This window comes from Mustela lutreola, chromosome 15, assembly GCF_030435805.1.
Source record: "Mustela lutreola isolate mMusLut2 chromosome 15, mMusLut2.pri, whole genome shotgun sequence".
In the NCBI taxonomy this organism is placed as follows: domain Eukaryota; kingdom Metazoa; phylum Chordata; class Mammalia; order Carnivora; family Mustelidae; genus Mustela; species Mustela lutreola.
Window position 1 is genome coordinate 57,750,331 of NC_081304.1, and position 23,202 is coordinate 57,773,532.

The following is a 23,202-nucleotide window of genomic DNA, read 5'->3' on the forward strand; positions in this document are numbered from 1 at the left end:
CAGACGGTGCCTTTAATGCCAGCTCGCTGTCTCTTGTGTCCCTCTGGTCACACGGGAGACCCAAGGGACAGAACCCGGAGGGGCCTATGTAGTAACACGGACTGAGCAACCATGTAAAGTACATGGCCAGCTTTGCACACTACCTGCTTTGCTTTTATTTTAAAAATAACCCATGAAGGAAAGCAGCCGAGCCCAGGCACCCACATGCCGCAGGGTGCGAAGGAGTTAGAGGCGGAGGCAGGTGGACAGGAGAACCACCCCCGGGGCCCATCGCCCGGTCTCGGCTGTCCACAGAACGCACGCCGTGGGGGAACAGGCTCTTATTTATGTCCAATTAATTTGTCCCCAGGGTCAAGAATGGGAGCGAGCCCAGGAGAGGAGCTCTGCCCCCGGGTCTTGGCATTCCTGGAGTTGGGAGGGGGGCGGTCAGGAGAGCCACCAGGATGGTCCGGCCTGGCTGGGAGCTCTGAGCACTTGGATTTCTGCATTCCAATGCCAAGCCAGGCCTGGCACTGGCCAGGTTGAGCCTTCCTTTGTGTCTGAAAACCCTTTTTGTTTGAAGTTAGTATAACTTTATGCAGGCTGCCAGCAAGGGCCTGTGAGAAAGCTCCCCAGGCCAGCTGCTCTCCTCTTGCCTCTCCTGTGATCCACCTTTTTCTCGGGGGGTGGAAAGGGCGGCTCCCCACCAGGCCAGAAGAGTGCAGCCCAGAGGACCGATCCTCTCCCTCAAAGGTGAGACTGGGACTTGAGCCTGGAGAGTGGGGAGCATCGCTCAGAATGCAGGGACTACTGGGCGGTGGGGGAGGGGGGCTGGTATTTCCTGAGCACCTGCTACACGCAGACACCGCACTTGGTCGTTGACATACAGCATTTCATTGCTAGAACCCCGACGTGACTAATCCCATTTCACAGATGAGGAACTGAGGCTGAGAAGCTCGACGTCCGGCTGGGAGGTGACGGCGCCCGGTGTGCGGCTGAGTCCTGTCCGATTCCAAAGCCGGAGCTCGCCCCGCTCCGCGGACGCCCTTCAGACGGCGAATCGCGATGCTCTAGGAGAGTGATTTCCTTGTCATTTTCCAATTTGAAGTAATTTGAGTCTCGGCCAAAAGGTGTGAATTGGTGTCAAGGATTCCTGTGGACCCCTGACCAGCTTCTCCAAATGTTAGTATTTTACACACCCAGGAATGATCAAAACCCAGGAAACAGACGCCTAATCTACAAACCTTTTTCACGCTTCAGTAACTGTCCTATTAATACGCTTTCCTGGTCCAGGACGGATCTGAGCCACAGCCTGGCACTGAATTCAGGTCTCTCCCCACCCCCGCCCTTTCTTTGCCTTTCATGACCCTAATATTTTCAGAAGAGTATGAGCCAGTTACACTGGACAATATCTCTCGTTTGGGATCATCTGACGCTTTGTCGTGCTTAAATTCAGGTTGTGGGTTTTCAATGAGATCCCACAGAAGGGATGTTTAATCTCTGGTCCATGCATGCTGTCAGAAGGCACACGACGTGGGTCTGTCCTATTACTAGTCGTGCTGGTTCTGACTGCTTGGTGAAGGTGACATCTGCCCAGTGTCTTCACTGCAAAGAAGGATTATGTTTCCATCTGAATTGCAGCAGACACTCTGATATTATGCCAACTTTCTCTTGTATCTTCGCTGGCTAACTTAGCAGACACTGTGATTATCTACAACCGTGCCTCGGGTTTTTCCCCCGGCAAAAAGTGATTTTCTACACCCATCATTCCTTTTATATTGATTAACTGAAATGCGACTACAAGGAAACGTGAACAGAGATTCCTAAACCTTTCTGCACAGTGGTTTCATTGAAACTATTAGCCAAAGGCAGATTTGCAGGCTCTACCTCCCAGAGATGTGACCGCATGAAGCCAGGGAAAGACTCAGAAATAGACATTTCAATAAGCATTTCTCATTCCCCACATGTTTTTTTTTAATTAATATAATTTGCATATGATGCAATTTACCCTTGGAAAGTATACAGTTCCATGGTTTTTAGCACCATCACAAGGTTGCACATAACCACTATCTGTTCCAGAACATTTCATCATCCCAACAAGAAACCCCAAATCCTCATTCACCCCTCCCTCCAGTCTCTGGCAACCGCAATCTGCCTCCCGTATGAATTTGCCTATTCTGGGCATTTCCCGTAAGTAGAATCATACCGTACAAGGCTTTGTGTGACTGGTTTTAAGGACCATGAAGTTTTCAAGATATAGTTTACACATGTCTCAGTACTCCATTCCTTTACATGGCTGTGTAATATTCCACTGAATGGATATACCATGCTTTACTTATCCATTCATCCACTGATGGACATTCCGACTGTTCCTACTTTCTAGCTGCTATGAATATTGTTCCTAAGAACAATCACATTCAGGTCTTTGCCTGCCTACATATTTCTGCTTCTCTTGAGTATACATCAGGGTGTAGAACTGGGGGTCCCATGGTAACTCCATGTTTATATTTAACCTTTTGAGAAACTCTTTCTTACTGGGACTACGCCACTCTTCGTTTCCACCAGTAGTGTATGCATGAGAGTTCCAGTTTCTCCTGATTCTTTTCAACACCTGCTACCATCTCTGCGATTAGGAGCCATCCCGGCAGGTGTGAAGTGACATCTCAGTGTGAGACTGACTCACATTTCACTGGCTAATGACATGGAGCATCTTCTCACACGCCTTACCGGCCATGGACAGATGTTCTTTGGAGAAATGTTTATTCAGGTCTTTTACCTGTTTTTTTTAACTTAAGTTTGCCTTTTTGTGGCTGAGTTGGAAGATTTCTGCAGATGTGATATTTTTCATATATTCTGGGCCCTTATCGGGTACATGATTTGCAAATATTTTCTCCCATTCTACAGGCTGTCTTTCCATGCTCTTGATGGTGTCCTTTGAAGCACAAGTTTTAAATTTTGATGAAGTCCAATCTGTTTGTTTTTTTCATTGGTTTCATGTCAGATTTTGTTGTACCTCGTCTGTGGGCAGCTCAATGGGAAATGCTCCAGGTTTGATCATGATCCTAGAAATGACACTTTTGAATCTATTAGCATAAAGTTATGCATGAGGTTACCTTCGTCTCTGCCAGATCTCTTGTTATATCTCTTTCCATTCCTAATGTTTTTATTTATGCCTTCTCCCTTTTTTTTTTTCTTGACCAATCTTCCTAGATTTGTTTGTTTTATGAGCCTTTCCAAACAACCAGCTTCCAGCTTTGCAATCCTTTCTGTTGACTGTTTGTTTTCTAGTTCATTGACGTCTTATTTTTGTCTCCCCACCACCACCACCACCACTTTCTTTCTGGCTTATTCTGCTAATGTTTCCCCCCTCACTTCTTAAATTGGATACTGAGCCCATCCATTTTCAGCCTTTCTTATGGTTCTGGTATCCTGTGACATGCGTGTCTCTCTCCAGCATCCCCTTCTTCTTCCATGAATTAATCACCCCTTGGCAGGAGAGGGAGGAGAAACAGAGGCAGGCACGGGGATGGCTACTCTGCCTGTTCCTGCAGGAAGCCACCCAAGGAGACACCATTTGGGGGGAGCTCAGAGCTCCTGGGGTGGGGCAAGGGTGTATGCCAGAGCCAAACCAAGCCACTGGGGTCAGAGCTCCTTGTGGGAGGTGGCACCCCATGTCAGTGAGTTCTTGTGGGCTCACCACCTTGTCCTTGCAGAGAGACTCTGTTTCAGTGAACCTCTTTTGCCAGGCTGGAAGGCAATGAGGCAGAGCCTCATGTATGAGCAGCAACGAGCCAAAGCAATAAACTCAGCCCAGCTGTCAGCTCCAACTGCTCCAGTTCCAACCAGGAGTCACCCTGGCCTTTCTCCTCTGCTTCGCATCCTTACTCCCAGCTCATTCCCTCCCTGGCACCACTTCGTGGGGAACCCCAAAACCATCATCCTGGAATGGGAGCACTGGAAAAGACTGAGAACTCCTCTGCCAACACCCTCTCTCCACTGAGGAGAAGACCAAGGCCCATTCAAGTTCATGGTACAGTGCATGCCTTTTTCCTGGTGTCAGTATCAGACAACCAGCTTTGTCCCACTCATGGCATTCTGCTCTGAACTCGGTATTTCAGCGGTGATCTCGTGACCCTGCTTCCATTTGGTTCCACTTCCCTTATACGCTTTGCCATTTCTCTCGGTCTTTAAAAGACTGGAGGACTTGGTCACCTAATTGGTTAAGTACTGAGAGGGACCAACAATGTCAGCATCTATCACTAAGATCAAGTTTTTGCTCCAAGTAGGCAAACATAAAAACAAAAATGAAGAGGATTTGGAGGGGGTAAAAAATGACTAAGATTGATACAACAAATACACTAAACGGTGCCCTAAAAACAGAGCCCTCTTTCAGTTCCTATGGAATATCAAGAGAACTGATCTTGTACACACACACACACAAGATTGTTAAAAACTGTACCGGCTGCAATAAAATAAAATCACCCACTAATTACAACATGTGTATTTTAAGGACCTACTCCCCTGGAAATGAAAATGAAATTCATAAATAACTCCAGGAGCAGAAAAGAAGGTCAAAATGACAATGACACCATCATCCTCAAAGCAGTGACAGTGGGAGCAGGTGCAAATCAAAACGAAGGGTGGGTGGCGAAAGCTTCTCTTGAGAGAGAAGGCACGGCCTTTCATGGTTCCACTGTCAAGCACAAATAAGAAAATCATACCATTAGCTGAACAGAGCATTTAACAAAAAGTATCTGGAGGACCACAAAAACCTGAACAAGAATGAATAAGGGTGAAATGGAAATTGGGAAATTGGAAACTGGGGTGCCAAGGCGGGTGGGATTCAGTTAAACATCTGACCCTTGATTTCAGCTCAGGTCATGATCTTAGAGTCATCAGACAGAGCCCCACCTTGCCAGCTGCATCAGGAGTGGAGCCTGCTTAAGAGTCTCTCTCTCCCTCTCAGGCCCCTCCCCACAATGCACGCTCTCATGCACACGCTCTGTCTCTAAAATAAATAGGTAGATAAACAGATAGCTAGAAAAAAGAAAACTAGAAGCAATATATAACATCAAAAACAAGGGGCAGGCTCAAGCAGTAAGAGCTCCAGCACTGAGCTGACAGGTCCTACTGGAATTACAGCTCTGGGCTTTGCAGCCAGCTGACATCGGGCAAGTTGGATTTCTGAACTTCTCAACACCTGTAAAATGGGGATAATCGTACTCAGCTCATGAAGTTCTACAGGTTTGAAAATTGAGTGTACACAGAGTGCTCAGCACAAGGCCTGACACACAGTAAGTATTGAACAAGTAAGTATTGAACAACGTTCAATAGATAGTATTACCATCACTCTGAAAAATATCAAGAAAAACACCAAACCTAGGCAGAGAGTGAGAATAAATACGTAGTATTAGGAATCAGAAAGATGACATAGACCCATGTGGAATTTTTTTTTAAAAAATGGCTTTCGTGATTGCTACATACAACTATGCTTGAAAAAAATGAAAATCTGGGTAAATGATAATTTTCCTGGAAAACAAATTACCAGATTTGACTCAAAAAGCAGATGAAAAATTCCTGAATAAACATGCAAGCATGGAAGAAATTGAAATCATTATCAGATAACTACTTCCAAAAATGGCACAGGGCCCAGATGGGCTAATTCAGGCAAATCTTCAAGGAAGAGCTAGCTATCATGCTCCTTAAATTATTCCAGGGCACAGCAATGACTGGAAACTTCTCTCTCCACTGCATAAATTCAGAATAACCCTGACACGAAAGGCAATATAAGGAGAAAAGCAGTTCAGGCAAATCTCACTTTTGAAGAGATCTAAAAAATCAAAAATAAAATATTAGCAAGGAAAAACGTGTCACAAAATAAACGCATTCCAAAATGCTAGACTCGCTCAAATTTAGAAAATCACGAAACCACAATGAGATACCACTTCCTACCCACCAGAAAGGCTATAATCAGAAAGATAGGGAATAAGTATTGACGAGAAGAATGTGGAGAAGATGAAGCCCTCATATGTTGCAGGTGGGAGTGTAAAACGGTGCAGCTGCTTTGGAAAACAGTCTGGCAGCGTCTCAAAAAGTTAAACACAAAGTTACCATATGACCCAGCAACTCTACTCTTAGATACATAACCCAAGAGAAATAGGAACACATCTCTGTATGAAAACCTTACACATTAATACTCATGGCAGCGTTATTCCTAATAGCCAAAAAGTGGAAACAACATACATATCTGCCATCGGATGAAAAAATAAATAAGAAGCTGTGTATGCATACAATGGAATAGTATTCAGCCATACAAAAGAATGAAGTTCTGCTCCATGCTACATCACAGAAAGACCGTGAGAACAGTGTTAACTGAAAGCTGTCAGTCACAAAGGCCACATACAGTATGTCTCTATGGGAAATGCCCAGAACTGGCAAATCTACAGAGACTGAAAGGAGTTTAGTGGTTGGCTAGGGTTGGGGTGATGCTGGGAAAGAGGGAATGGAGGATGATTGCTAATGGGTACAAGATCCTTTTGTTGGGGGACAAAAATGTTCTGGAATGAATTTTAGTGATGGTTGCATCACTCTATAACCATACTCAAAAGCACTGAATCATATATTTTAAAGGGGTGAATTACATCGTACGTGAATTACATCTCCGTAAATCTGTTCAAAAAATTTTAGGAATGAATTAATGCAATTCACTACATTAATAGTCAACGTGAAAGTATATGATCATTTTGATTGATATCCAAAGGATTACCATTCCGCATATTTGTAATTTAAAACAGTAACACCAAAAAGGAGCAAATCTCCCAGTAAATCAGGAACCAAAGTCATTTCTTTGAGCACAATAAACACTATCCACCTAAAACTAGTAATAAAAATATACCTACTGAGAAAACGCTAGAAACATTTTCACCGGGGCCAGAAACCCAAGGGTGTATGTTAGCATTCCTATATACCATTACTTGGACTTCAAGCCAATGCAGTAAGACAGGAAAAATAAAAGTACAAGTGTTAGGAAAAAAGTGCTAAAAAATCCATAATTTGAGGATTACAGTTGAATCTGAAAAAATCCAAGAGAAGAGAATTAACTAGTTTAATTAGCAAACTACTTTTAAAAAGTTGAGTGATGTTGTTGTTTACAAATGACTTACATAAAAAACCAACAGCCTTTCTACATGTCAGCAGTATCCAGTTAGAAGATAAAATGAGAAGGGGAAAAAATCCCTTTTGTAATAGTAATCTAAATTATAAATGCATGGAAATCAACTTTCTTTCAAAAAAAATGTGAGGCTAATATAAAGAAATGTATATACTCTGCAGAAGGATGTAAAAGAAGATATGAATAAGTGGAAATGTTAAACATCTCTGGATTGTTGGCAGCTTTTTAAAAAAGATTTTATTTATTTACTTGAGAGAGAAAGAGAGGACGTGCGAGCATGAGCAGAGGGGAGAGGCAGAGGGAGAGGGACAAGCAGACTCCCAGCAGAGCAGGGAACCAGATGCAGGGCTCCACCCCGGGACCCTGGGATCATGACCTGAGCTGAAGACAGAGGCTTAACAGACAGAGCCACCCAGGTACCCCCTAACATGTCTGGAGTGTTAGATTTAAACCTGTAAAGGTTTAAGTGTCCCTCTACCATGTACCTCTTGGAATGGCTAAAATTAAAAGACCGACCATATCAAATGCTGGCAAGGACTAGAAATTGGAGACAAGACACTGGAACACTCTTGCTGCTGGTGTGAATGTAAAGTGGTACAACCATTCTAGAAAACAGCATTGCTGTTTTCTTAAAAAAAAAATTTTTAAAGTTAAACATACACGTACCATCTCATACAGTTACTCCACTCCCGGGCACTTACGCAAGAGAGATGAACACATCTGTGCCCGCAAATACACACACAGGAATGGCCACAGCTGCTTTATCAGTAATGGCCAAACAGAGGACATGACCTCAGTGTCCATCAGTAGGTGCAGGGACATAATAGACTGCTACCAGCGATAAAAGGCAGTGAACCAGTGATGCACATTGCATCACAGACAAATCTCAAGATAATCGTGCAGAACGACAGAAAACAGACAAAAAAGAATACATACCATATGATTCCATTTACCAGAAACTCTAGAAAGGGAAACTAATGCAAAATGACAGAAAGTGCTCTCAGAGAAAGGGGCAGGAGGTGTGGGAGGAATTACCAAAGAGCATTAGGAAACATTTGGGGCTGACGGATAGGTACTGTGTCTTGATCGTGGTGGTGTTTTCATAGGTACACGCACATGTCAAACTCACCAACTTACGCTCTTTAAATAAGTGCAGCTGACTGGATTTCAATCATAACTCAATAAAACGTCTTACAGATTATCTTGAACAGCGAAAAGAAACACGCAATTTGTGATTTATCCAGATGTCCATCCTACCCATTTTGTATCTTACAACCCTAACGGAGATGTTTTAAATCATTAAATCATGAAGTGCAACACTTGAGTTGATACAGTAAAAACTGAAAAAGTGTGAGGTTGTCCATTATCACCAAGTTCACTTTAAGAACACTGCTATCCAATTATCCAGGGCATGCGTCCTGACGTTTCACAAACCCAACCAGAGCCCATGCACACAGGCACGCACACATACATAAGAATAGCAATGAAGATAACTGGAAAAGAACCAATGTTAAAAGATCAGTGAGTAAGTACTGAACACACCCGACACCAAAATGCAGCAACCAAACAGACGGGAAGTGGCAGGAAAACAGACCCATCAGTGAAACAAAATGGAAAATCCAGAAAACAGATGCGAGTTTATAAGAAAACGTAAGCATTTAATAAATATGGCATCTCAAATCACTAAGAAAGAATGATTTTTCCCCCCAGTAATTGTCACTGAATGACTGGCTAAATATTTGGAGGAAAAAAAAAAAAAAAAGAAAGAAAGAGAGAGAGAGATCCTTACCTCACACCATATGTCACAATTAATTCCAGATGGATGAAAGATTAAAATATATGGCTCTGAGTTCTGGCAACGAGGTGGACTGAGCTCATGCAGAACCCCTACCACGGCAAACATCTAGAAATACTAGATGAAATGTAATTTTAAAAAATATTTAATGCATAGCAGATCTCACAAGAAATAAAAGGAAATCCCCAGGTGCTGGAAGAATTAAAAATCTGCAAGCTGAAGTATTAAGAGAAACACTGAGACCGTGGTGACCAAGAGGTCTGTGTGAGTGGGGCTGGATGAGAAGGAGAAAGAGATCAAAGAAAAGAAAGCCTGGGTATTCGACGTAGAAACAGGCCTTCATGGCTTTGGGTTTTGGTTTTAGCACCCACATACAGAAAGGAGATGAGGCCTTGAGACTTCCAAGGCAAGGATGAACAAATGAGACCCTGCATTCTTTCCTTTAACCAAGGCTCAGTAAGCATCTACTACATGCCAGGACCCTCAGGAGCAATACAGACAAGGACTCCCACCCTTACAGGAACTTAATTTCTAACGAGTAGTTAAAATGGAGCAAGTGGTGGGATGGAAAGACGGTTGATAAACATAATTAAGGAGTAAATCACATGATGTGTTAGAAGATGGTAGGTGTTATGGGAGGAAAAGGAGAAAGTGGAGTAAGAAAAGGGTTATCAGGAATGTGTGTGATGCATACGTGTGTGTGTGTGTGTGTGTGTGTGTGTGTGTGTGTGTGAAGGAGACAGACACAGATGAGGAAGCTGTCTTAGGATATTATGATGTAGGACAATCAGGGCTGGCTGCAACAAGAAACAACAACCGATCAAGGGGATGAGGAAACCATCCATCTGAGTATCTGGCAGCAGGAACTACCAGTAAGAACAGATCGGGGGGCTGGGGAGCAGGATAGAAAGGCAAGAGACCAGCAGCGATCCAGGCCTAGGAGGGACTAGAGGAAAATCCTCACTTGATACAGAAATGTTCAAGATGATTAATTCATGGAAAAATCAGTCCCATGCCTATGATACCATGAAGATGTCTGGCAAAATCAACTCGGTAGGGACACTCCAGATCTCAGACCAGTGGGATTTCCATAAAATCCCCCCAAAAAGATAAGCTCACAGTCAGACGTTACAAAACCCACAAGGAAATCATTCCCATGGAGCAAAGGTCAGCAGACAGAGCAAGCAGGATGATCTGTACCCCCTAGAAGCTGAGATCATCCATCAAACTAAAAAGGACTCCAGGATACCATATGTTTAAGACTATTTATAAGCAAATAAGGCTGAGCAAAGGGAGGCAGGTACTGAAGAGAACATATAGTATGATTTCATCTACAGAAAGTTCCAGAGCAGACAAAACTAAACCCACAGAGCCAGAAGACAAGACGGTTGTATACCGCGGGATGGTGATCTCAAGGACGTAAGCAGGCCTTCTGGAAATGTTTTATTTCTTGACGGCTGAACTGGTTACACAGGTGAGTTGACTTGGTTGACGTCCATCCAGCTGTATATGCAGGATCCGGAGAGAGGAGACCGGCTAGCAGACACGCCGGAGGGCAAAGAAGGAACGTGCCCCACGCTTCCCCTCCCCAACTGGAACAGCTGGTGAGGGAGAGAAGGACAAATCCCCGGTGGTCTTGAAGGGCCGGCCCAGGTGAGGCCCCCCACTCAGAGCCTGACCAGTCTTTCGAGGGACTCCCAGCAGAACAGAGGGCATGGGGAACATGGCAAAAATCGCCCCAGGAAGGAGGCATATTTCACTGGAACACAGACTATCAGAGCTAAAGATGGTCTTCACGCCCCAAACCCTCACTTTAAGGGAGAGACAACTGAGACCCAGAGAAATAAAGGGAAACTTTGACCACCCCCACCCAGTTATTAACAGTTTTCCTTGACAGGGTATATACAGATTTAAGATGAGAGGCGGCAATCAGACACAGTGGTGAGAAGCAGGACCCGGGGCCATCCCACCTGCTAGCTGGGTGACCCTGGGCAAGGACCGTGTCCCTCACGTGCCTCTGTTTCTTCACCTGCAGAATTATGTATGAATGTAAATTTGGACATCCGCCTTCTGCACAATGTAGAACCATGATGCACAGAGCTGGCCTGACAGCTACCCCCAGGATCCGATGACTCTACTTCTGGATACACGCCCAACGGAAATGCGTTCACACGCGCCCAAGTCAAAAGACGAGGACAAGTCCGTCCACAGCAGCATCCTTTGTACGAGTTGGCACTAGAAAACCACCCGAGTGTCCGCCACAAACAGGCTGGGTAACTAAACTGGACTATGTGTATGCTCTGGGACCCTACACAGCCACGGGAACTGAGGAGACGACCTGCGGAGAAGCCCCACGAACGGAACATGGAGCAAAAGAAGCCAGAATATGACTCTACTTACATAGAGCTCAAAAGCAGTCAAAGCCTATGTCTGTTGGGAAGGGCGCATGGCAACAGGGAGGGAGCCCAAGGCAGCTCTGGGGGTGCTGGTGTGTTCCTGATGTGGGCATTCATCTGCGGTCCTCGAGCTAGATACTTAGGATCCCAGTGCTTTTCCGTACGGATGTCACACTTCAAGAAAGGAATTTCCTTCTGGGTAATACTGGTATGGTAGAAGCCACGTGGTGGTCGGTTGTGAGGATAAAATGAGGTCGTGTCTGTGCAGTGTTTAGAACGGAGTACGGCAGGAGGAAGGGGGATAGACATGTGTCGAGCCAAAGTCAGACGAGTGGTGGGCCTCTGAGCTCCCCCCAACCCTGCTCTGCAGCATGGGGCAGGGGCTCCTCTCACTCCCTGGCCCCCCATATCCCACCGAGGTCTTGCACAGAACTCCCAGCACTCCGAGGGCATTGAAGGTACACAGGGGTTCAACGACACACCCACAGGACACACAGGGCGGGTGGAGGGCACGCGGGGCTGGACACTGCTGGTCTGAATCCTAAGTCCTAACGCACACATCAAGCTCTTCCATATATAAGTTAACAGAAAGCTGGGCTCTCCGACCTTGGTTTTTGAACATCATTGCTACGGAGCAGGACAATCAGAAACCGGCTTGTCACTTAAATGTGGGTCATATTCTCCTGCAGGCATCTCAGACTTCGGAAAAACAACATGTCAGGGTGTCCAAAAGCCCTGCCCTGGGGCGTCCGACTCAAAGGTACTTTCATGTTTCCAATGACAACCCTTGTATCTATCAATACAGTGTGTTTCCTTTTCCATGCCGGGGTGGGAGCCGTCAGTTAGTTACCATCAGACCCACTTGGAAGCAGGGCACTGAGGGAAAGCGGCTGGGGGAAGAGTCTCTCAAGGCCACCCAGATGTGGCTTGGGGGCCAGGACCCACTCCTCAGGTGGGAAGGAACCCCGGGAAGTGTCAGGCACCAGAGCCCTGCCCCGCGGGCTAGGACATGCTCTCCTTGGCATGGGAGGGTAGTCCCAGAGCTCGCCCAGGGCAGGAGAAGCCTGGAGATGACCCTCCCGGAGGGCACCCTTTTCGGGGAACCCAGTCTCTCAGAGCGGGTGTCAGGGGAGAAAACAAAAATGCTAACCGCACAGCCAATGCACGGGGTTACTATGTTGTGGTAGACTGCAATGCAATCCCCCCACATTTTAGAAGAGCCCACTCTGAAATCCGCCTCCGCTCTAGACCCTCCGCACTTCCTGCATCCGGGGCGTTTGGCAAAGTTCCTCCCTCAGGGCGCCCAGCAGTGTGTGCGGTTTAGCACGAGGGTACACGTACTAACCCTTCACACGCACAACCTCCCCAACCTGCCCCAACCTGCCCCAACCAGCAGGGAGGGTCCCCACCCACTTCACACTTCTCTACCTCCCCAACCCAAAAGATGGCCACCTCCACTGACAGCTCCAGAAATGACCACTTACAGGGTTCCCCTTCGACTGTGGGCTGGGGGAGCTGGGGGAGCTGGGGAAGGTCTTCTAGGTCTGAAAATTGTCATGCGGTTTTCATCTCTGAGGCTACTTCTAAGACATTACAGCAGCCCAGGGTATTCTGTTGTAAAGGATGCTAAAGCCCTGGGACTATCTCTGGCCTTAAAAGAACAGAGTGCTGTGGTTGATTAGCAATGTCTGCCCTGGTTCCAGAAGGAGGGAGCCGCGGTGTGATGGCTAAGTAGGCACCACGGCCACCCCAAGCCGGAAGAGATGAACTCAGAAGTTCCAACAGTGATAATTAGGCAGGCAGAGAGTGTCCCTCCCTTTGGGGATGCCCCATCAAATATGGGAAGGGTGCAACATACAAGGGCTTTGGGAAACTAAACGAGCTCTGTTCTCGTTTCCTTGTTACCTAAGGCTCAGTTATTCAAACCCAGCCCATTGAAAGGTCCCTACAGTCCTACAGATAGTGGAGCTCAGGTATGGAGCCTCAAGAATGTGTATAAATTGCACATGACTGCTAATACTCCTTAATATCTGCAGGCAGAAAAGGACCTGGGGAAAAAGCTAGAAATCTATCAGGAGCGCCAGCTAGGAAGAGGGCATGGAGGGGCTCCGACATGAAGCTCGACCACCTGCACTGACAGGGGGTGAGAGGGAAATGAGACCTCGCCTACCTTACCCAGGCCAGTCCTGAATCCTCCACAGAGACAGACTTCCGGAACCTCCTTCCAGCTTCCAGACTGAGCAGGAACCCTCCTTGGTTATCAGTGGATGTAGTGTATTAGGGTGGTAACTTTCTGCCTTCTGAGGTCCTCAGCCAACCAATTTCCTTTGCCCGCTGAAAAGCCACCCCTTTCCATAGCCACACCTAGAGACATCTGTCCTCCGGATCTTTTCTACATGTGCAAAGGCACTGTGACACCAATTCCTCTCCCCCAAATGATGGCCTCTACGCTAGTCCTGATGGCAGGAGGCCGGGGATCATCAGGGACGGCTCCCACACAGCCAAAGCCAGAACACACATCTCCAATCCCTGGCAGAACTCCTTAGTCATGGTACCTCTGTCCCCTTGGTGACCTCAGCTCTTCCACTGTCAGGGGACATCTCAGAAAAAGGTTTATTGGGAAGGAGGCTCAGGGCCAGGCACCAAAGTATTAGAAGGGGAAGTCTCAGATGAGACCCATTCCACACTTGGTCCAAGGCACGCCCGTAGCCCCTTCTCTCTAGCTCAGAAGGAAGTAGCTGGGCTCAACACACACCCAGCCAGGGCCTCCCCCGGGAGCTGGGGATGGGAAGGAAGTGCCACCTGTACAGGCCAAGGCTGACCACGGATACGGGTCTCGGCCTTCTGACATGGGGGGAAAGGCACGCCAATTATACAAGGTTCCGAAGGCCGATGAAAATCCATATAAAGCACCTATTACAATGGTTGGCACCTTGTAGGGGGCACTGGTCTGTCTTCGGGATGTCGCCTGACGGCCGCCTTGCACTAATATTGTCAGCTCGGCAGTCCCGCAGCTTCCCAACCCAGTGCCACATCTCCCAAGGTCACGGAGCCCACGGGGGCTGCTGTAGGTCTTCCTGGACAACGGGCAAAACGCTGTGGGCCTCTCTGCAAGTATTAGGCTTAAATCCGGAGCCCTTCAAAAGCCCTCGGAGACCTCCGGGCTCCCTCTAATGAAAGGCGCTGCGGAAACCCAAGGTATGATTATCACTTCTGAAAGAAGAAAAAAATGCTGGCTCACAAAATATCCATCCTGGTGTATGGACAGATAAGGTTTTATAATCCGGTCCCCTAGGGAGCCATTTATGTTGGTGAGGCCAGCCTCGCATCAGACCCTGTGGAAGCCATCAAGATAACACGAATAACAACCCAGCGGACTTTTGAAGTGTAAACATAGAAGTCTATTAAGAATACAATGTTGGTTTAATCCCAAGACAAAAAATTTACTTAATGAAAAGCACAACTCATCTCAAGGAGGAGATATCGATACCAGCTGTGAGCCGAAAATGAGGGGATTCCTTCCAGGGAACATCTGAATTTCAACCCACTGCCTTTCCAATATTTACTCTGGACATAAAGTCTCAAATACTTTTCCGAGGATCTCATTTTTCTACAGGAGGAGGAGGTCAGAGAGAAGTCTGGGCAGGGCCGAAGGCTTCTTGGCGAAGGCTGGATATGCACAGACCCACCCTGGGAGGTTTACCCTGATAGAACTCTTGTCTCCCTTCTCTCTGGGCAGAGGAGGGGACAGACGCCTTGCCCACCGGATGCTGGGGAGAAGCCCAGCAGAGACCCTCACTCCGACTGCCGTGCGGCCAACCGAGATCACCGATGGCCCTGTGCGACCGTATGTGAAGGTCACCTAGCACACGAGCAGCCAGGGTAGGCCCCTAAACTCGTCTCTTCACAACACTTCTCAGCCCACTTCCTCGATTTTCTTCTGTATGTTTCAGAGAAGCCGGGGGAGACGGAGCACTAGGGAAACAGAAAGGGCCTTGTTATAGAGGATTTTCTGATTACGAGCTGTGTTTCCCCACCTTTGAGCAAGATCATGGGCCCTAAAATCAAGAGACTTGGCCATCATCACCCCTGGCAGATGCCAAGACCTGCAAGAAAGTATTTACACCCTTTTCACTTATATTACTAACTCCCAGCTCCCACTAGGCCTGATGGCTAAAATGAAGAATGATTTCTTTTCTTTTTTTTTTTTTTTTTAAGATTTTATTTATTTATTTGACAGAGAGAGAGAGTGAGCGCACAAGCAGGGGAGCAGTAGAGGGAGAAGGAGGAGGGTCTCTGCTGAACAGGGAGCCCGATGTGGGCCTGGATCCCGGGACCCTGGGATCACAACCTGAGCTGAAGGCAGACGCTTAACTGACTGAGCCACCCAGGCGCCCCTGAAGGATGATTTCTTACATGCAACATCATATTTATACATGTATGAACATAATTAATACAACGTAACATGACTGACGCAACTAGGGAACCATCTCCAATTCTAGCAGAAGTAACAGGTTGTTCCAATTCTTTCCTATACATGGATATGTTACTGCCATCCACCCACCAACCCACCACCCACCGCCCAAGCTCTGTAGAGTCTGCCCAAAGGATGCATTAGGACAAAGCATGAACACCCAGCTCCACCACCTCCTAACCACCCAGCTTCGGGAAAACTACTTTAATGCCTCTAGGTTATGGTTTTCTCATCTGTAAAGTAAGTGCCGTCATACTGCATATTATTAGCATGGCGGCGATGATTAAATGACTAATGCGAGTGTTCGGCAAAAAAAAAAAAAAAGCTCTCAAGACTTAACGGCCATAATGATGATAATTATAATAATCACCAAGACTGTAAAAACATTCAACCGATCTACAGCTATGTGCCAGGCTCTCGACTAAGCAGCAAATAATTCTGGCCTTCTGATTTTGCAAGAGTCTTTAGTGGGGCGTTGGGTTTCTCACAGCAACACCTCCAACACAATCCCCCTTCTCCTGCTGGGGATGAAGGTAGGCCGAAGTGCTGGAGAGCCATTCACAGCGTGAGGACCCCCCCTAACCCCCATAGCCATGTTTAAACAATTACCAGCATTATGTTGCAGGTACCCACGACCATAGGAGGCCAGCCCAGCACGGTGCTCATCTTGCAGAGACGTCTTTTGTGTGGGTTTTGGGTTTCAGCTGGGCAACGCAAAGCCACATAGCGAGTCGCAGAACGAGTTTTCATAAGCTCACCCTGTCACAAACCAGGCAGGGGTTCATGCTGACATCCCCACAGTAAGATTAAACAGCATGCTTCGTCAGGCACTAAATACTAACACAGCTCCGACGTCAGGGGGACACTGATTAAAACTGATGTCAATAATTTATGAAACACAATATGGTCTTCAGATGCTCTCTTGGAAAAAAAAAAAAAAAAGAAGAAGAAGAAGAAGGAAGAGAAGAAGAAGAAGGGGGGGTGGAGAAAGGGCCTAGCAACCCAGGTGGTTTAAAACTGTTCATGCATTTTCCCTTGAATGTACATATACCCCCACCATGCTCGGATGCTCCTTTACGCAAAGAATATTAATGCACATGTGTGTGAGAGCATGGGAGCACCGCTGATACATATGGGCGGAAGAAAGTATTTAGTTATTCCGCTGAGAGCTGTCAAGGCTGTAACGTTATACACGGTCTTGTCTTTCATATTGTTTTGCGGGGTTTTTTCTTCCAGAAGAAATCCAAAATTGAATTTAAAATAAAATCAGCCTTTACGAAAAGTTCCCATTTATCCCGTAGAGAACTCAACCTTGAAAAGGCACCAAAAAGAAAGCTTGACCAGAGAAAACCTAGAGGCTGTATGCATTTCCCAGCAATCCGAAAGTACCTCGGCCCTGGTAGAACCGTGGAGTCAAATAATATCCATGTCATTTTTAAATTTTTGGAGTTTTTTTGGGGGGGGGCAGGGAAGGGTAGGTATAATTGGAAGTAACCTAAGGAGAGATGCCATTTTAGTCTATTATAAATCACTGTGTCATTATCTTATAAAGGCAGAAACAAAATAGCAGAGCGATAATGCTTCATTTTTTTTAAAAATCAAGACTGATTTTTGGAATTCAGAAACATCCTTCTTGATTTTGTCTTCCATTGTAAATAATCTGGGTTGCTTGACTTGATATGTCAACAGTGTGAAATTCACAAGAGGGGATTATGCTGGGGGGAAAAATCTGATAGTGCGAAAGTTAGTGTGTGAAGGATTTATTAATGCTTTTTTTTTTTTCTAGCACAGTGCCCTGTAGTGTCTCAGAACACCTGTCAAATACTAATTCATTCACATATCTCCACTACAGGGCCTTTTCATAAAAAGCTCGACCTTTAATTGTAAATCACTTCTAAATTGTCTTTGCTGGCTTTCTCTTTTGCAGAACGATGGAAAAATCACTGAGACTTCAATTAAGACTTTATGGGAACTTCAACCTGGCGTTCCCGAGGCTGTAGCTACAAGATATCAGAACATCTATTCAAAAGGGAAACTATAAATAACTTTAACTTAGTCGAATTGGCTTTGCTTTTATGAGATGACTGAATAATTGGCAAGATTCAAAGATACTTTGACTACTGAGAATTAAAATAACTTCAGGAAAAACCAGAAAATATTGTTGGCCGATTATTTGTCATGCAGATGATGTACTTATTAGGCCTAATTAAGCTTTTTGAACAACAACAACAAAAAAAACACTTACTAATTACATTAGTTAATATGTTGATTGCTCAATTTGGCTGTAAAAAAAAAAAAAGCAGTCAATCCAATTTGTGCACACAGTTAATGCTGTGGTCAAAAGACAAAATCCTCAACTATAGGGTTTATTTCAAGTGCATGACCATTGTTACGACAAATACGGGTTCCGTCTCCACAACCAAAGGGAGGGGGAGAGATGGGGGTGGGCTGTGATTGTGAACAATACCCAGGCTGAGAGGAATCCTCAGGCACAAAGTTAGCACAAGATTCCGTTTTTCACCTCAAATGTATTCACTAGCGTTCGTCCAATTAGACCCCGCTGTCGACAACCCGAAGATATCTTTCATTTGCACAGGCGAGCTAAAACTGATAGCAAAGCCGTGGGAGGCCCTTTAAATGTCAATAAAGGGTTTTTATGCACAAAAGGCAGCAAAGAAAAGAGGGAGGGGGAAAGAGAAGGGATGGGAAAAACTAACATTTCTAAAGGAAAGAAGCAGATCAAAGCAATTTTATTCTCAAAGACCACAAAGTCAGGGTGTAACTACCAGCTCCCCGCAAACCTGCAAAGTCTCTTCACTTCTATCTGGCAACCCGTTCAGGCCCTTAAATGAGGGGGATGAACAATTAGGTCTGCAAAAGCCGGCCCGGTGCAAACAGCCCTGTGCAGCCCCAGACGCCTGACTGGGCCTCAGTGCCCACCCGGATCTCCAAGACATGTTTTCCATTCCCTCGCTCAAAAGTCTGCATGCACAGTCATGAGGCACAAACTATTCGACAACAACATGACACAATTAATCAGAACCAGACCTCAAAACGTGTGTTTGTGGGGACCAGCACACTTAGCAATGTGCCTCCGATGGGGGAAGAGATTGAAGAAAACCCGCGCGGGCTGCCTGGGGGTTGCAGGGGGGGAGGGTAGGGCGGGACCGCTGTACGTTCACAAAAGATGCACACGGAACGGCGCATTTAGGGACTAAATACTTTTCATTAAAACAGAACGTGGGATTTGGAATTTTACATCTCAGGCTGGAATTCTTTAGCATTCCTTCTCCCCACCCCACCCCCAATTCTGTTTTTCGGTTTTTGTGTCTCCCCTCTCCGCACCCCGGGGGCGGAAAACTGATGCCTGAGAGTTTCTACAGCAGCAAAGTTGTACAATTCAGAAATAGAACGGATCTCTCTCTCTCTCTCCACACCCCCCTCCTTTATTTAAGCCTCATTTCTGACCCAACAGTATTCACCAGTGCCGGTTTTGTCTGACTTCTTTCAGGACTTGAAACCCCATTAAAAAGCCAGAAGCTGGACCCTTGGTTAATTCAAAGCTCTTCCATTTCACCTAACCCTGACGCTAACAAAACACACACAAAAATGTTGATACACTTTTTTGGAGCAGGACTCAATTATTTTAAAATAATGACTGAACTCTCCTTTGTAATCTGTAGATAGTAATTAATTTAAATCACATCACTCTTTTGCTAACACAAATACGCCGTTCAAAAGGGGAAGGATTTTTTTTCCCTCCCCAACCCATGAAAAACAAACAGGCGTGCTGGACTGAGATACTGGTCGGGTGCTGAACCGGCCCCAAACTGCTTTGCCACCTCCCAAGGGATTTGTGGTTGGAGAGCTAGAACTTCCCGGGAACTGGGCCGGGGTTCCCAATTGCGCGCCCAGCTGCAGCCCTGGGAAGGGGGTGGGGAGGTAGGGCGGGGAGGGTAAGGCGGTGGTGGATCCCTGGGTCCTGCCAAACTGAGGGTAAGGCAACGCATGTTTGCATTTGAGTCCGGGGTCCGGGGGACCAGTCGGCAAGTTTTCTGAAAAACCCTCTGCCCCGAAGCATCTCTCATGCTTCCCGGCTTCGCAGAGCGCACGGCGCGCAATGCTGAGCGTCAAGGCCAGCGCCAAGCCAGCGGGTGAATCGGCTCTCAGCCCTTCCCGGTCCCGGACGTCCCGGACCGCGCCTCCCACGGGCCGCGCCGCATCCACGCGGCAGGCGGTCCTCCCGCGCGGGCGCCGCGGGCGCTCCCTGGTACCCGCGGCCGCGAGGCCCTCGCAGCCGCCGCCACCCGCCGCCCGCGTCCCCGCGGCGCCCCCCACTCACCCACGCACTCGTTGGCCTCGCGGGCCGTGGCGCGCTGCCAGGGCCGGTCGTAGTGGAACGGCTTGCAGCGGTCGCACTCCGGGCCGGCCGTGTTGTGCCTGCAGTCGCACACCAGGCTGTCGTCGCGGTCGCGCACGCAGCGGGCGGCGTGGCCGTTGCACTTGCAGCGGCCGCCCACCTGCAGGTCGGACACGGCATAGAAGTAGGAGTCGCGCGCCAGCTCCGAGTCGTCCTCGTTCTCGTCACCGAACGTGTGCAGGCGGCTGAAGGCCACGCGGATGTCCGTGGCCGTGACCCAGTCCTGCAGCACCGGCGAATTGTCGAAGTCGTGCGCGGAGGGCCGCCCGTCCAGCGTGCTGAAGGCGATGAGGCCGCCCGAGAGCGGGCGCATGTCGGTGTGCGAGTCGGTGCAGACGGCCTCCTGCTCGTTCTGCTTGGTGATGGGCGCACGGTGCGGCCGGTTGTACATCTTGCGGCACTGGGTGGAGTAGAACTGGAAGGGCACCCACGTGCGCCCATAGTCCATGGACTTGTAGATGGCCATGGACTCGGGCCGCGGCGAGCAGAACTGCAGGCTCACGTAGGTCACCTCGAACTTCTTGCCGAGCGACAGCGTGAGAGTGACGTTGTGCGGGAACTGCAGGTAGTTCTCGGACTGCCAGCACGTCAGGTTGTGCGGGTTGTTGAGATCCGTGAGGAAGGCGGGCGGGTGCGCCTTCTTGGGGTCGGACGCGTTGCAGAGGTGGCAGGAGCGCAGCCGCTCCTCGCCGCGCTCGCTCACCACGCAGTAGCGCGCCGGGGGCCGGCCGCAGGTGCTGGACACGCGCACGTCCTTGCCGAAGGCCGCGTTGACAAAGTCGGGAATGCAGCGGCGCGGGTGGCCGTTCTCGTCCGAGCAGGGGTCGGGCTGCGCCGCCTGGCCCGAGAACATGCTGAGCCCGGGCCCGCCGCGCACCGCGCCCACCAGGCACGCCACCGCCGCCAGCGCCACCAGCGCCTCCCACACTGCGCGCATCATGCTGCGTCCAGCTTGCCCCGGCCCCGCCGCGCCGAGGAGTCGGTCCGCCCGCCGCAGAAGGCGCCTGCGGAGAGAGGGGAGCTGCGCTCAGCCAGCCCGCCCCGCGCCCTCCACCCACCGGCGGGCGGCGAGCGGGGAGCCCCGGCGGACGCCCGGCTTCCGCGGCACCTACCCCGCGGCCGCCCGCCCGCCCGCCTCGCCTCGCTTCGCTCTCCACAGTCCCAGGGGACGGGGACCGGCGGCGGGAAGGGGGACAGTTGAGTCCCGGGAGGGCCACCACCACCCCCTCCCCGATCCCGCACCGCCCGCGCCCGTCCTTCACCGCCGGGCGGCGAGCCGGGGCCGCGGGCGAACGCTCGGCTTCCCCGGCCACCGCCGCCTCCACGCCGCCCGAGGGGGGCATGCCCGCGCCCGCCTTGCCGGTCCGCGGCCAGCCCGCCTAGCGCCCCAAGCCCCGGCGCGGGACAGCGCGGAGGGTGGGGGGCCCGCACCGCCCCGCGCCCCTTCCTCCCGCAGCCTGGGGTCCCCCCTCCCTACCGCCCGGGCCGGCCCAGAGCGCGTCCCCGCCGCGGAGTCCGCGCTCGGGACTTTACCTCTGGCGAGGGCAAAAGAGAAAGAAAAGTTTGCCCGGCCCCGGCCGGGAGCCCGCGCGCCGGACGCCGGAGAGCCTCTCGCTCGCGGCCAGCAGGCGCGTCCCGCCTCAGCGCGGGCTTGCCAGCTCCATGCCCCGCGCGGCCGCCGCTGCCCCAGCCCCGGCCCCGGCCGACGCCTCGCTCGCCGGAGTGACGACGCGGCCGCCCGGCTCCCGCCGCTCCCGCCGCGGTCGGAGTGCCGCCCAGCCCGCGCCCGAGGCGCACACACACTCACGCTGGCTGGCGCGCACTCACACACACGCACGCACGCCCCCGAAGGCTCCGCCGCCGCAGCCGCCGCCGCCGCCGCCGCTCGCGCCCGGAGTGGGGGGCGGAGGGGAGCGCGGGGGCGGGGGGCGGGGCCGCCGGGCGGGGCGCCGGCCAATAACGTCGGCGAGCAGCCGCCCGCTCGCGAGCGAAGTTTTAACCCCGGGAAAGAAGAAAAGTTAAAGGGAAGCGGCCCGGGGAGCGGAGCGAGCGGGCGCGCGAGCGGCTGGGAACCGGGGAGCCCGAGGAAGGGCGGCAGAGACAAAGAGAAAGCGAGCAGAGCGCCCGGGGAAACCCCGGAGAGGGGGCTGGGCCCGGCGAGCACCCCCACGGAGGGAGGGGGGTACCCGGCCGGGGACTGTCAGCCTCGTCCCGGCCCCGCGCCGCCCGGGCAGCCCCTCAGGTTTCCGCCGGCCCCACGCCCCGGGGGAGCGCGCGGGCGGGGCGGGGGAGGGGAAGACGTGCTCCCTCCTGGTCCCGGCCAAACACATCTGTGTTTGTTTTCTTTGCTGCGCCGAGGTCGGGCCTTCCTCCAGCCGGGCCTGATGGCCCCGGTGGCACCGCGCGCAGGGCCGTGCCCCCGTGGGCAGACAGCCGAGAATCCTGAGGAAGAGGGGTAGGGGGTGGGGAGGTAACCTCTGCCGGCTCACCCCTTCTTCCTGAAGCCCACCGAGGCGGGAGAGAAGGGGCTGCTACCCTGCCCGCCCCCCCCCCCCCACACACACACCGGTTGTCACCCTGTGGTGGGCCTGTGTACCGGGAAGGCGACTCCCTGCGTCCCAGGGATGCTGTGGTGGACTGGAGTCCGGGCCCACGCCCCCTTCCAGACTCGTCTTCCGGCCTCAGGCGGGTGGGGGGGGGGGGGCGCCTGCCCAGCCCTCCCCAGGTCCCCTGAGGCAGGCTTGTATGTTCAAGGGTGCTCAGCCCCGCACTAGCTCACGCGAGCCTCACTACAGCTTTGCAAAATTGATATTAATTCCATTTCACAGATGAGGAAACTGAGGTCAAGAAGTTTGCCCAACATCTCCCAGCTAGTAAACATGGGTCAAATCTGGCAATAGAAACCAGGGAGGGCTCCTTCTCTTTCTTGTCAAGTGGATAGCAATCCCACCCAATTACAGGCTCCCC

The 23,202-nt window shown here is 50.0% G+C and overlaps 1 protein-coding gene across 3 annotated transcripts in view; it reads right to left on the bottom strand.

Moving 5' to 3' along the window:
* Positions 1 to 23,202, bottom strand: part of NTN1 (netrin 1) — a 171,396-nt gene that overhangs the window by 135,090 nt on the left and 13,104 nt on the right. The window contains exons 1-2 of one of the 3 annotated variants that reach the window (XM_059147607.1): positions 22,043 to 22,143; positions 20,158 to 21,239 (exon numbers count right to left, since the gene is read on the bottom strand). In XM_059147607.1, coding sequence (XP_059003590.1) covers positions 20,158 to 21,175 — 1,018 coding nt within the window. In that variant the 5' untranslated portion in view covers positions 21,176 to 21,239; positions 22,043 to 22,143. Of the gene's footprint in view, positions 1 to 20,157; positions 21,240 to 21,768; positions 21,999 to 22,042; positions 22,144 to 23,202 lie in introns of those variants that run through there. The other 2 variants (XM_059147608.1, XM_059147609.1) reach the window with 2 other exon arrangements.